The 13,586-nt window shown below is 44.2% G+C and overlaps 2 protein-coding genes across 2 annotated transcripts in view; one reads left to right on the top strand and one right to left on the bottom strand.

The window, feature by feature from the left end:
* The window catches only part of TRIM55 (tripartite motif containing 55), a 223,722-nt gene that overhangs the window by 16,189 nt on the left and 193,947 nt on the right, over nt 1–13,586 (bottom strand). The gene's annotated exons all lie outside the window — the stretch shown is intronic.
* Nucleotides 2,360–11,887, top strand: CRH (corticotropin releasing hormone). The gene is made up of 2 exons (XM_077492809.1): nt 2,360–2,725; nt 10,673–11,887. Exon 2 carries the CDS (start codon nt 10,709–10,711, stop codon nt 11,186–11,188), a length of 480 nt encoding a protein of 159 aa, XP_077348935.1. The 5' UTR covers nt 2,360–2,725; nt 10,673–10,708; the 3' UTR covers nt 11,189–11,887.

The following is a 13,586-nucleotide window of genomic DNA, read 5'->3' as shown; positions in this document are numbered from 1 at the left end:
TTGCTGCCACACTCCCGTTGCCACAAACTCTCCATGAAAACAACTGGCTCAAGGGACATTGTGTTAGGCAAATGAAGCACCCGCAAGGCCTTAGGCAACCTCCTAATTTGCCTAATTAAAGAGCCACCTCTGTCAGACAGCAACATGCAGCCATGTACACCTCTTGCAACCACACACATAGACTCCTCAGGAGGGTGGAGCCTTGAACTATAGTCCTGATTACCGTAAGAACCCAGCACACACCTGCACCATCAGTGTGCCGGTTTTCTACTAAACCTATTCCAGACTGGCTTTTTTTGTCATGACAGGGTACCACACTGTCACAACTATAAAGAGCAGTATTGCTTACTATTAAATGGCAGGTAATTAGGAAATGTTTCAGTAATCTGATTTCACTAAACTTCTAATAGCCTAAATCTGAATATTTCTTATGAGTACAGTAACTGCGCATCATAGTGGTTATGAAAAAAAAAAAAAGATATGAGAAAGCAGTAGTCTGATAAGACATTTTAACTGTTTCATGACAGTTGGTTTCTTCTGGAACAGCTAGATGGATGGGCATGACAGTGGCTTCATGTTTAGCACTTCTGCCTTGCAGTACTAGGGTCATCAGTTTAAGTCCAAACCATGACACTGCCTGTGTGTTAGCATGTTCACCTTGTATGGGTTTCCTCCCACACTCCAAAGACATGCCGGTAGGTTAATGGATAATTTTTACCTTTGGGAACATGTTACATGTTCCACCCCATTTTAGGGTGGAACATGTAACATGTTCCCATTGCTGTAGTCACTGCCCGCTGTTCCCCCCCCCCCCCTCCTCCCAGTACAGGGAGATGTTTCCTGTACTAGCTGCCACTATTTGAAAACAGCGCGTTGTGTAAAAAGGCTGTTTGATCCTGTCTTCTCCACTCCTCCCTTTCTCCACTGTTCCCAATCCAACTCCTGATAATACATAGCCTTGGGGGCACTCTGCACATGCTCAGTTAATTGTGTATTGCTAGAGAGTTGTTGTTTTGGAAGGGTGCATGTGTTAGGCCCCTTTCACACATGCGGACATTATGTCCGTATTTCATCCATCCATTTGCGGTTGAAATATGGACATACATGCATTCCTATGGGATAGCGGGTTTCTGTGGTTGAACATCCGCAGACACCTGATATCATCCGCCTCCACAATTGTCTGATTCTGCAGACGGAGGAAAATCCTATTTTTCTATCCGTCTGCAGAGCGGATCGGATGAACACCGACAGACGGTCCATGCTCATCCGATCCCCATAGAGGAGAGCGGAGAGCTGACAGGGCGGGGACAACGGAGCGATCCCCACTGAGCAAGTGGATCATCACGGGGCGGATCATTACTGATCCGTCCCGTGTGAAAGGGGCCATAGGCACAATTCCAATCAGCACTGTCCAGGGGGTCAGGAGTCATGCAGCCTCATAGGACAGTCAGAGGAGAATGAAAACTCCTCCTACAATCTTTAACCATTGCTCAGCCAGACACTGATAGAAGTCACAAGACTGTTATATACTGCTGAGAAAATGTATTTAGCAGTTTATATGTTCTAAAAAAATTACATTTCCATGTTCTGTGCACTGTGGGAGACCAGATATGGTGAATGCAGGGTCCTGGGTTTAGTAACACTTTAATGAAATGCCACTGTGCAACATTTTTAGTAAAGTTGGCTTAAAAATAAAAGTGAACGTTGCAATGCACCAACAGCACTACGCCCGGACCACACGGCACCGCATCGCACACCAGCCTCCTCATTGTAACGCAGAAGATGGCGTGAATTACCCCTGAGAGGAGCCAGATCATACATGTAAGTTTGTACACCTTCCAATATCTATGGCCAACCTAACATGATTAAAAGAGCCATATACTAGGAACCGTGTCCAAATCATTATTTTGTTTATACCACTACAGTATAAAAAATCTAAATGGTTGCTATAGGTTACTGCAGTTTGTTCATTATCAGTGTTTCTGTACATCTTAGTTTACTGATGTGCAGTTTTATTCCTAACAAATAATCAGCTTTCATTTTCTAGCACTTTCACTGAATAGCTGCCTGGTTACATATAGTTGCTCTTTATCCCGTTTTATATGAAACCTTAAATGCAAAAGAAATCTAAAAAATCACCTTCATAGTAAATCAGTGATGAAATCCAACCCTATAGTGACTGTGTTGGTTATTTACTCCCCTTGCAAATGTACTATGAGTACATGGCATCAGCTGGGCTATGGTAACTGATATAATAGGTACGACTTTGCCCTCACTGGCTGTTGCTTAGCCCACTTGCAAAATTTCATTCAAGTTTTTTTGTCAATGGGAGCCTCGTGAATATCACTCTAGGTGTCACTGACGTCACTAAAGAGGCGATAAATATCTGAGAAGATAATTGGATAAGAGATTCATTGTTGTGTTAGCAAAACTCTGCCCATTGCTCCAAGGAGCTATTATTTATTCAGTAGAAGATCAGCACGCAATAGTTGTCAAGAGAGCGTCAGCTTATTAGGCAAGAGCTGCGTGATTGTGGAAGAGAGTCTACCTATAAAATCCAGCATCAAGGCTTCCCTGAGTGAGAGAGCCCTGCTCCAACTTCCAGTTATGTCATCATAGGAGAGAGGGACACCAACTGCACACAGGGACTTACAGATCACTCACCTTTCATGCTGTGATTCTGTGTCTCTGGCACCATCCAGACAACAGGACCCCCAACCAGCAGGTAAGTGCTAACAATGCATTAAGATTTTAGGTGGAGGGTAGGAAACTTACTGTAAGTCAGATATAAGTAAGTAAGCCTCTTATGTGGGGTTTCCCTTTTCAGGCTTATTTGAAGAGGGAATCCTTTCTCTGCTGGAGGTGACAACTACAAATTGTTATTGATAATATGCTCTTATTTTAATATATACCCAATACATATGCTGCCATCAGTATTAGGTGGGGATATATAGTTATATATATATATATATATATATATATATATATATATATATATATATATATATATATATATATATATTAGAAGAGGTGTGTGTGTGTGTATGTGTGTTCATTATTGGAAAAGTTATCTATCTATGCCTATCTATCTATCTAGATACATATATAGATATATATAGATATCTATCTATCTATCTATCTATCTATATATATATATATAGATAGATAGATAAATAGATAGACAGGCAGATAGATAGATCGATCGATAGATAGATAGATAGATAGATAGATAGATAGATAGATAGATAGATAGATAGAGATCTATGCATGTGTGTTATATAATCACTGCTGCCATGAGTACATTGTGATGTTTGATTGATCAGCACTATCAGTATTAATAATATTATAAGTGGTGTGTGCTACATGTAATCATTTTTATAATATAAATCAGCTATAGCCAGGTAAATCATATTCTTCACTGTAGCAAAAGGAACAACGTCGATTGAAATAATGCCCCAGAATCGGTTGAATCGGTTCAGGCATTTGATGTGATGCCAGTTTAGGTTCAGTTTGGTAAAGTCGGTGAAGTTCAGAATGTATTAGCGGAGTTAATTTATTGGAATATATAACTGTGATCTTCTGGGGTGGGATGAGTTCATGCATCAGTGTTAATATTACATGTATATAAGTATCTGATGTGATCCACAGCTACATCACTGGTACTATTATAAATCATATTGCAGAATTTTATATTAGCAGGCTGTGAATTGTGGTGGGCTGGTATGATAAACGCTTGCGTTAATAGATTCAACAGATATTCACCTATTATATAAAAAAACATACTATTGCCAGTAAATGACAACCATCCATGCAGTATAGGTGATTGGATAGCTTTTGGTAGTAGGAGATGAGATCGTGTGTGATATGATCTGTAGATATGGCATGGGTGTGATGGTATTTATTATAGCTGGGGACAAGAACAGTACATTAAAATGACAGTAACATGCCAACCGTCCATGTAGTACAGGTAACTAGTTATTGGTAGTAGTAGATGAGAACTTAAGTGATGTGATCTGTAGAGATGGCATGGATATGAATGTATTTATTATAGTAGGTGACAAGACCAGTACAATTAATCAGTAAACTACAGTAACATGCCAGCCATCAACGTAGTACAGGTAACTAGGTAATTATTGGTAGTAGGAGATGAGATCTTATGTGATATGATCTGTAGATATAGCATCAATGTGATTTTATATATAACAGCAGGTGACAAGACCAGTATAATAAATCAGTAAATGCCAGTAACATGCCAATAGTCCATGTAGTACAGGTAACGGTAGTTATTGGTACACAGGAGAGGTGATCTTATGTGATATGATCTGTAGATATGGAATGGATGTGATTGTATATATTATAGCAGGCGACAAGACCAGTAGTGATGGACGAACTTCCGACGGGACGTTTCGCGAACGCGAAACGCGAACGGACACAAACGTTCGCGAAAACGACCGTTCGCCGCGGGCTCCATTGACTTCAATGGGAGGCGAATTTCGCAAACCTTTAGGTCGAATTTGCGGCCACGGGGTAATTATTAGGGGGTAGCACGTAGTCCCACCACCTGGACAATAGCATAATACATGTATGAGGTGAATTTGGGATCGATAACTACAAGCATTTTTTTTTTATTTGGGAAATTGTTCTGACAATTCAGGACTATGGAGCTAATGAAGGCAATGGAGGAGAGGGAAGGTCAGGGACCAGGGTAGGCAAACAAGAGGGTGCAGGAGATACAGAGCACTGACAGCAGCACCGTAATACAGAGCACTGACATCAGCACCGTGACATACAGCGCTGACAGCAGCTCCGTGACATACAGCGCTGACAGCAGCTCCGTGACATACAGCGCTGACAGCAGCTCCGTGACATACAGCGCTGACAGCAGCTCCGTGACATACAGCGCTGACAGCAGCTCCGTGACATACAGCGCTGACAGCAGCACCGTGACATACAGCGCTGACAGCAGCTCCGTGACATACAGCGCTGACAGCAGCTCCGTGACATACAGCGCTGACAGCAGCTCCGTGACATACAGCACTGACAGCAGCTCCGTGACATACAGCGCTGACAGCAGCTCCGTGACATACAGCGCTGACAGCAGCACCGTGACATACAGCGCTGACAGCAGCTCCGTGACATACAGCGCTGACAGCAGCTCCGTGACATACAGCGCTGACAGCAGCTCCGTGACATACAGCACTGACAGCAGCTCCGTGACATACAGCGCTGACAGCAGCTCCGTGACATACAGCGCTGACAGCAGCACCGTGACATACAGCGCTGACAGCAGCTCCGTGACATACAGCGCTGACAGCAGCTCCGTGACATACAGCGCTGACAGCAGCTCCGTGACATACAGCACTGACAGCAGCTCCGTGACATACAGCGCTGACAGCAGCTCCGTGACATACAGCGCTGACAGCAGCACCGTGACATACAGCGCTGACAGCAGCTCCGTGACATACAGCGCTGACAGCAGCTCCGTGACATACAGCGCTGACAGCAGCTCCGTGACATACAGCGCTGACAGCAGCTCCGTGACATACAGCGCTGACAGCAGCTCCGTGACATACAGCGCTGACAGCAGCTCCGTGACATACAGCGCTGACAGCAGCTCCGTGACATACAGCGCTGACAGCAGCTCCGTGACATACAGCGCTGACAGCAGCTCCGTGACATACAGCGCTGACAGCAGCTCCGTGACATACAGCGCTGACAGCAGCACCGTAAGCAGCCCCAGGAGGAAGTCAGCACAGCACAGGGATGGTGTGATCCCCTCATAATAAGAACCCCCAGGAGGAAGTCAGCACAGCACAGGGATGGTGGGAGCCCCTCATAATAAGAACCCCCAGGAGGAAGTCAGCACAGCACAGGGATGGTGGGAGCCCCTCATAATAAGAACACCCAGGAGGAAGTCAGCACAGCACAGGGATGGTGGGAACCCCTCATAATAAGCAGCCCCAGTAGAAATATGACACCGCTCAACCTCTTCAAAGAGGAGGGTAGGGGCATATAGTACGGTGTGCTTTTTTGGGTCAGGGAAGTGAGCCAAATGAATTAAGAAGGTCTGTGTGCTTGATTCCAAAAATTGTTTATAGACATATACATGGTCTACTGATCACATGTGTTGAATTCCTCCGAGATCCATGCCTCATTCATTTTTAGAAATGTGAGGTAGTTAACACTGTCGTGAGCTAGGCGAGTACGCTTATCGGTCACAATCCCCCCTGCTGCGCTGAACGTCCTTTCGGACAGGACACTGGATGAGGGGCAAGCCAACAGTTCGATTGCAAATTGGGCAAGCTCTGGCCAGAGGTCAAGCCTGCCCACCCAGTAGTCTAGGGGTTCATCACTCCTCAGAGCGTCCACATCGGCCGTTAACCCAATGTAGTCGGACACCTGACGGTCTAGGCGTTCCCTGATGCTGGATCCGGATGACACCTGTCGATGGGTCGGCTGAAAGAATGACCTCATATCCGAAGTCACCAACACATCTTCAAACCGGCCTCTTCTTGCAGGCGCTGTTGGATTGGTACCCGCAAATCCTTCTCTGGGAGTGGGAATTGCTCCTCTGCCAGCGCACGCAAAAGCAGAATGCAGCATTTCTCGAAGCAAGGCCTGGAAGTGCTGCATTCTGACAGCCCTCTGCGACGGCGGTAACATTTCCGCCATTTTGTGTTTGTACCGGGGATCTAAGTACGTTGCCACCCAGTACTGGTCCTTGACCCTCATGCTTTTTATACGGGGGTCCCTATTAAAACACTGGAGCATGAAGGCCCCCATTTGCACTCAAGCGGAAGGTATGTGGTGGTGGTGGTGTTGTTGGTGGTAGTGTCTTTGGGGGTGCACATAGCAGAGAGTGAAGAAGAGGGTGCAGATCGAGAGGATGAGGAGGGTGCAGAAGAATAAGGCTGAGTGAGCCACTCAACCAAGTCTGGTGCGTCCTTTAAAGTAATTGAACGCACCTTCTGCAACTTCCCACTTTGGCTCAAGGCTGTTGCTCCTGCCCTACCCCTACCACCCCTGCGGAAGGGCCTGCCTCTTCCTCTGCCTGTCATTTTTTAAATCACCCTGTGACAAAACTCTTAGTCCCTATACCGCTGAAGGACTGCTGCAGTATAGGGCAGCGGTCAGCAGTAGTGCACGTCAACCCTATGTATTGTGGACCGATAGCGGTCCTTACAGAACAGCAGACTGTAACGCACTCAGGCCTATGTACCGTAGCACCCTATACCAAGTTACCAGTCCTTATAAGAACTTTTGTGGACCAAGCAGGTTGTGTGTTAGTGATTAGCAGACTGTACGTCAGTCCCTATACCAATGAAGGACTGCTGCAGTATAGGGCAGCGGTCAGCAGTAGTGCACGGCAACCCTATGTATTGTGGACCGATAGCGGTCCTTACAGAACAGCAGACTGTACTGCACTCAGGCCTATGTACCGTAGCACCCTATACCAAGTTACCAGTCCTTATAAGAACTTTTGTGGACCAAGCAGGTTGTGTATTAGTGTTTAGCAGACTGTGCGTCAGTCCCTATACCGCTGAAGGACTGCTGCAGTATAGGGCAGCGGTCAGCAGTAGTGCACGGCAACCCTATGTATTGTGGACCGATAGCGGTCCTTACAGAACAGCAGACTGTACTGCACTCAGGCCTATGTACCGTAGCACCCTATACCAAGTTACCAGTCCTTATAAGAACTTTTGTGGACCAAGCAGGTTGTGTGTTAGTGATTAGCAGACTGTACGTCAGTCCCTATACCAATGAAGGACTGCTGCAGTATAGGGCAGCGGTCAGCAGTAGTGCACGGCAACCCTATGTATTGTGGACCGATAGCGGTCCTTACAGAACAGCAGACTGTACTGCACTCAGGCCTATGTACCGTAGCACCCTATACCAAGTTACCAGTCCTTATAAGAACTTTTGTGGACCAAGCAGGTTGTGTGTTAGTGATTAGCAGACTGTACGTCAGTCCCTATACCAATGAAGGACTGCTGCAGTATAGGGCAGCGGTCAGCAGTAGTGCACGGCAACCCTATGTATTGTGGACCGATAGCGGTCCTTACAGAACAGCAGACTGTAACGCACTCAGGCCTATGTACCGTAGCACCCTATACCAAGTTACCAGTCCTTATAAGAACTTTTGTGGACCAAGCAGGTTGTGTGTTAGTGATTAGCAGACTGTACGTCAGTCCCTATACCAATGAAGGACTGCTGCAGTATAGGGCAGCGGTCAGCAGTAGTGCACGGCAACCCTATGTATTGTGGACCGATAGCGGTCCTTACAGAACAGCAGACTGTAACGCACTCAGGCCTATGTACCGTAGCACCCTATACCAAGTTACCAGTCCTTATAAGAACTTTTGTGGACCAAGCAGGTTGTGTATTAGTGTTTAGCAGACTGTGCGTCAGTCCCTATACCGCTGAAGGACTGCTGCAGTATAGGGCAGCGGTCAGCAGTAGTGCACGGCAACCCTATCTATTGTGGACCGATAGCGGTCCTTACAGAACAGCAGACTGTACCGCACCCAAGCCTATGTACCGTAGCACCCTAGACAGACCAAGTTACCAGTCCTGATAAAGAGCTTTGTGGAACAAGTGAGTTGTGAATGATTAGCAGACTGCAGCAGAAGGGCAGCAGTCAAGTATAATATTCTTTCTATATTTGGAAGAAAGAATATTATACGTGTACAAGCCTATTACCGTACCACTGATACCAGTCCTGAAAAGAACCTTTGTGGAACTAATAGTAACAGCAAGTCTTTAAAATTATCCTCACTGCCTGACACACTGCTTCCTGCCTGTCCCTATACAAATTGGCAAAAAAGAGTAGGCTGGAACGATTAGCTGGAACAGCTCTTTTGTGGACCTGATAGTAACAGCTAATGATGATGATGATGATGATGATGAAGAAAGACTAATCTGGCTGAGCTGTCCCTAAAATAGCAGCATACAGCGCTCTGTCCCTTTATCTAAACTGACAAAAGAAACTCAGGCTGCTGACCTAACACCTATACCAGTCCTGAAAAGAACTTTTGTGTACCAAATAGCTAGCGTTTTCTCTGTCCCTACTCCACACAGGATCCTTTCCCTACAGTGACAGAAGAAAGAATGTAAAATGGCCACCGGATCGGGTGTATTTATAGGTTAGGGGGAATGTCCAAGTGTCCATGAGCTGTCATGTCTCAATTGGTTGTCCTGTAACACATGATAAACGTGTCACGAAAGGTTAAAGTTCTTGTATACATTAAACACGTAAGTCCGCCGGGGCGAACGACGGAAAAAGGCGTTCGAACCCGCGGACGGCGAAAGTCGGAAATTCGCCGCGAAACGACCGCCGGGCGAACCGTTCGGCCATCACTAAAGACCAGTACATTTAATGAGTAAATGACAGTAATATGCCAGCCATCCATGCAGTACAGGTAACTAGGTAGTAATTGGGAGTAAGAAATGTGATATTATTTGATATGATCTAAAGATATGGCAAGGATGTGACTGTCTTATATCAGGTGACAAGACCAGTACAATAAATCAGTAAATGACAGTAACATGCCAGCTGTCCGTGTAATAGTGATTAGAGAGATGGATATTGGTAGTGGGAGATGTGATCTGATCTTTAGATAAGACAGGGAGGAGATTTTTTTTATTCTAGTAGGTAACAAGACCAGTACATTAAATCAGAAAATAACAGTAATAACAAAAACAGTAACATGCCAGCCGTCCATAGTGGTTAGGTCTTTAGGTATTGATAGAAGGAGATGTGATATTATGTGATATGATCTGTAGATAAGGCAGGGAGGAGAATGAATTTATTCTAGCAGGTGACAAGTACAATCCTGAGATGATACTTAGCAGTCTTGCACAGAACAGTTCTAGCACACTAAATTCCTCCAGTACTATGATCAGCAGATATATGATATAATATGATATGATCAGCAGATATGATATGATCAGCAGATATATGATATAATATGATATGATCAACAGATATGATATGATCGGCAGATATATGATATAATATGATATGATCAGCAGATATATGATATAATATGATATGACCAGCAGATATGATATGATCGGCAGATATATGATATGATATGATCAGCAGATATATGATATGCTATGATATTATATGATATGATCAGCAGATATATGATATAATATGATATGATAAGATATGATCAGATATATGAAATAATATGATATGATCAACAGATATATGATATGATATTATATGATATGATCAGCAGATATATGATATGATCAGCAGATATATGATATAATATGATATAATATGATCAGCAGCTATATGATATAATATATTATCAGAAGCTATATGATATGATATGATATTATATTATATGATATAATGAAACAGTTACAGTCAATAGAACTACAGGTGTGATCAGCATCACATACTGTGCAGAGTAGCAGATCCTTCCATGTAATGATACAGCCAGATGTCAGGATGGAGTGTGACAGATGATGATGATGAATGATGTGATGGGAGAGTAGACTATGACTTGGTGTGAATGCTGATGGCTCTGTGCCTGTGTTTAGTTATTTCAGCACCAAGGAGAGCAGACACCAAGCAGTCTCTATGTTCTCCCTTGTCCCCTTGTCCTGTGTGTCCCCTGCAGTCTCCCTGACTGTCCCCTTGTTCTTCCCCCTCCAGGTCTCCCCGTGTGTTCTGTTCTAGATCTCCTCCATCATGAAGTTCCAAGTCTTAGTGTGTACGGGGATCCTCCTGGTGGCTCTCCTCCCCTGCCATGAGTGCAGAGCTTTCAGCAGCAAATCTTCTAATGGGGCTCCCGAATACCACCCCTTTCTACTCCGTATGGGAGAAGAGTACTTCCTCCGCCTGGGGAACCTGCACAAGTCCCCCCTGGGAGGCAGCCGAGTCGGGGACGTCTCGTCCAGTAACTTTGTGCGGGCGGTGCAGCAGCTCCAACCTCAGCAGTGGGTCGGCCAGCAGGAGCTCCGAGCCGGCAGCATGGTGGATGGAGCCGACTCCTCTCCATTCAGCGCTCAGGAGGAGCCCACGGAAAGAGGAAAACGTTCGGAGGAGCCCCCCATTTCCCTGGATCTCACTTTCCATCTGCTCCGGGAAGTCTTGGAAATGGCCAGAGCCGAGCAGATAGCCCAGCAAGCCCACAGCAATAGGAAACTGATGGACATCATTGGGAAATAAGAGCCCAGCTGTCATCTACCAAAGAGTTTCCTCCATCTAGCACAAACTATACAGTATGATGTACCATTGTGCTGCCCTGATACCATTTGTTTATTTTTCTATAGCTTCAGACATAGAGGATGCACTCAGCAACCCCTTGGGTGCCTATGGGGCCAGCATCACATTGCCAAGCAATGCCCTGCTGCTGGTCCCTGGGTCAGAGCCTGTATCTGTTATTCAGCATGCACAGGGTGTATTTGACTGCAGTTAAAAAAAAAAAAAAAAAACATAAAAAAAAGGCAACAGATGTAATTTGTAACTTATTTTTCTTTTACACTCTCTGGGAGGGGAGGGTTACTTTTGTAATATATCTAACTATCCATAGGAATACCAGTTTAAGATAAGGCCTGGACCAATTAGCTCAAAGAAATCCATTGGACCTGATGGGTTTCCTCTGGGAGGTGGAGAAAGGGAAAAAAAAAACATAGCTGTAATTTATTTTGCATCAAAAGTTTATTGTATACATTTCCATAATAAAAAAACATCTTTTCAGAGCTGGCACAACATTGGTGTGTAAACATAACGTTTAATATCTATCTATATTTTTAATAAAATCTGCAAAGCTACATCTGTCCATGTCCATTTGTTTTGGGCAAAAAAAAAAAAAAAAAAAAGAAAAAGAAAAGAAGCATGGTCCTGTATTTTCGTGCAAATTAAAAATACAGCAATTAGCTTTTACTGTACACCCACCTACATCCAACAGAAAGGAATGAGATTAAAATTCTGGGGTGGTCGGAACAAAACCATAAAACAAGACCCCCCTAGAGAGATTGCAAGTGATAACTTACTGTGTGAAATAATTATTATAATGCATGTTGTTGCAGTGGATTTGCTGCATGGCTGAGTCACAGGATCCTTATTAATTCAACTTTACGCTGCTGTTCTGGATTGTCAGTAAAGACTCCCTTATGCAGAATGTACTCTCAGATCTACACAGGCTTTCTCATGACAAGGTTCAGTTTAATCCACAAACTACCAGATTCTAAAATACATTATTCTTGGGCTTACGAATGAAGGTACAGTGCAATAACCCATAGCAATCTCTATCACTGATCTGCTGATCAGAAATGTGATCAGTTCCTCCATAGATTTAGGTTTAGATGTACAGTACAGGCATACCCCACTTTCAAGTACACAATGGGGTTTATTTACTAAAGCTGGAAAGTGCAAAATCAGACTCACTTCTGCATAGAAACTAATGAGCTTCCAGGTTTTATTACCAAAGCTTAATTGAACAAGCTGGGGTTAGAAGCTGATTTCTATGGAGAAGTGAGCCTGATTTTGCACTTTCCAGCTTTAGAAAATAAACCCCATTGTATACTTAAAAGTGGGGTATGCCTGTATATGCATTGAATCATGCAAGTAAACTATTTTGGCTGTTTGCGCTTTAGTTTTTAATTGTTTTTTTTATCACAGAATATGTATTACTTTATTGACAAAATTAAAAGATCAAGTTTATTTTAGGGAAACATATGCTTACACTTAAAGGGGTTGTAAAGTAAAAAGGTTTTTTATCTTAAGGCATTCTATGCCTTATGATAAAAAAGCCTTCTGTGTTCAGAACCCCCCCCCCCCCCACGACCCGCCCCCTAATACTTACCTGAGTCCATCTCAGTCCAACGATGTCCTCCTGATTAGCTGAGACACAGCACTGGTGCCATTTGCTCCTGCTGCTGTCAATCAAAGTTAGCCAATCAGGTGAGAAAGTGGGTGGCACTGGGCTACGGCTCTGTGTCTGAATGGACACAGGGAGCTGTGACTCGGCTTGGGTACCCCCATTGCAAGCTGCTTGCTGTGGGGGCACTCAACAGGAGGGAGGGGCCAGGAGGACAGAAGAGGGACCCGGGAAGAGGAGGATCTGTGCTGCTCTGTGCATATCCACTGCAACAGGGCAGGTAGGTATGACATGTTTGTTATCTTTATAGAAAAAAATGAGACTTTACAATCACTTTAACTGAACAAGGTGAAATTAGAAGCCGAGTGGCTACCATGCACAGCTGCACCAGATTTTGCACTCTCCAGTTTTAGGAAATCAACCCCAAAGTATTGGGATCATTGGATCAACATGACAGGCAGACATCCAGCTCTTTTAATAGGAAGAGATCAGTATGGGCATTATCCTTAATCCTCTGAGAACAGGTGTCCTTTGATCAGTGCAATCTTAGAAATCCAGTGGGAATTTATCTTCCTTTTACCAAAACACTATGGAAAATTGGAATCCTATTGATTGCCGTTTGTTGCTGAGGTTTGCATGTTGTCACTGCACATTACATTATCTTATGTAACAAGCCTACACGTGGTGTTGTATGCACTACAGATCTCAGTATGCCTTAATAAAGGTAATACATAGGTACTCGTT

This window comes from Lithobates pipiens, unplaced genomic scaffold, assembly GCF_037356315.1.
Source record: "Lithobates pipiens isolate NorthernLeopardFrog02 unplaced genomic scaffold, aLitPip1_a1.2 Scaffold_19, whole genome shotgun sequence".
Lineage (NCBI taxonomy): Eukaryota > Metazoa > Chordata > Amphibia > Anura > Ranidae > Lithobates > Lithobates pipiens.
This window is presented reverse-complemented; position numbering and strand designations above follow the sequence as displayed.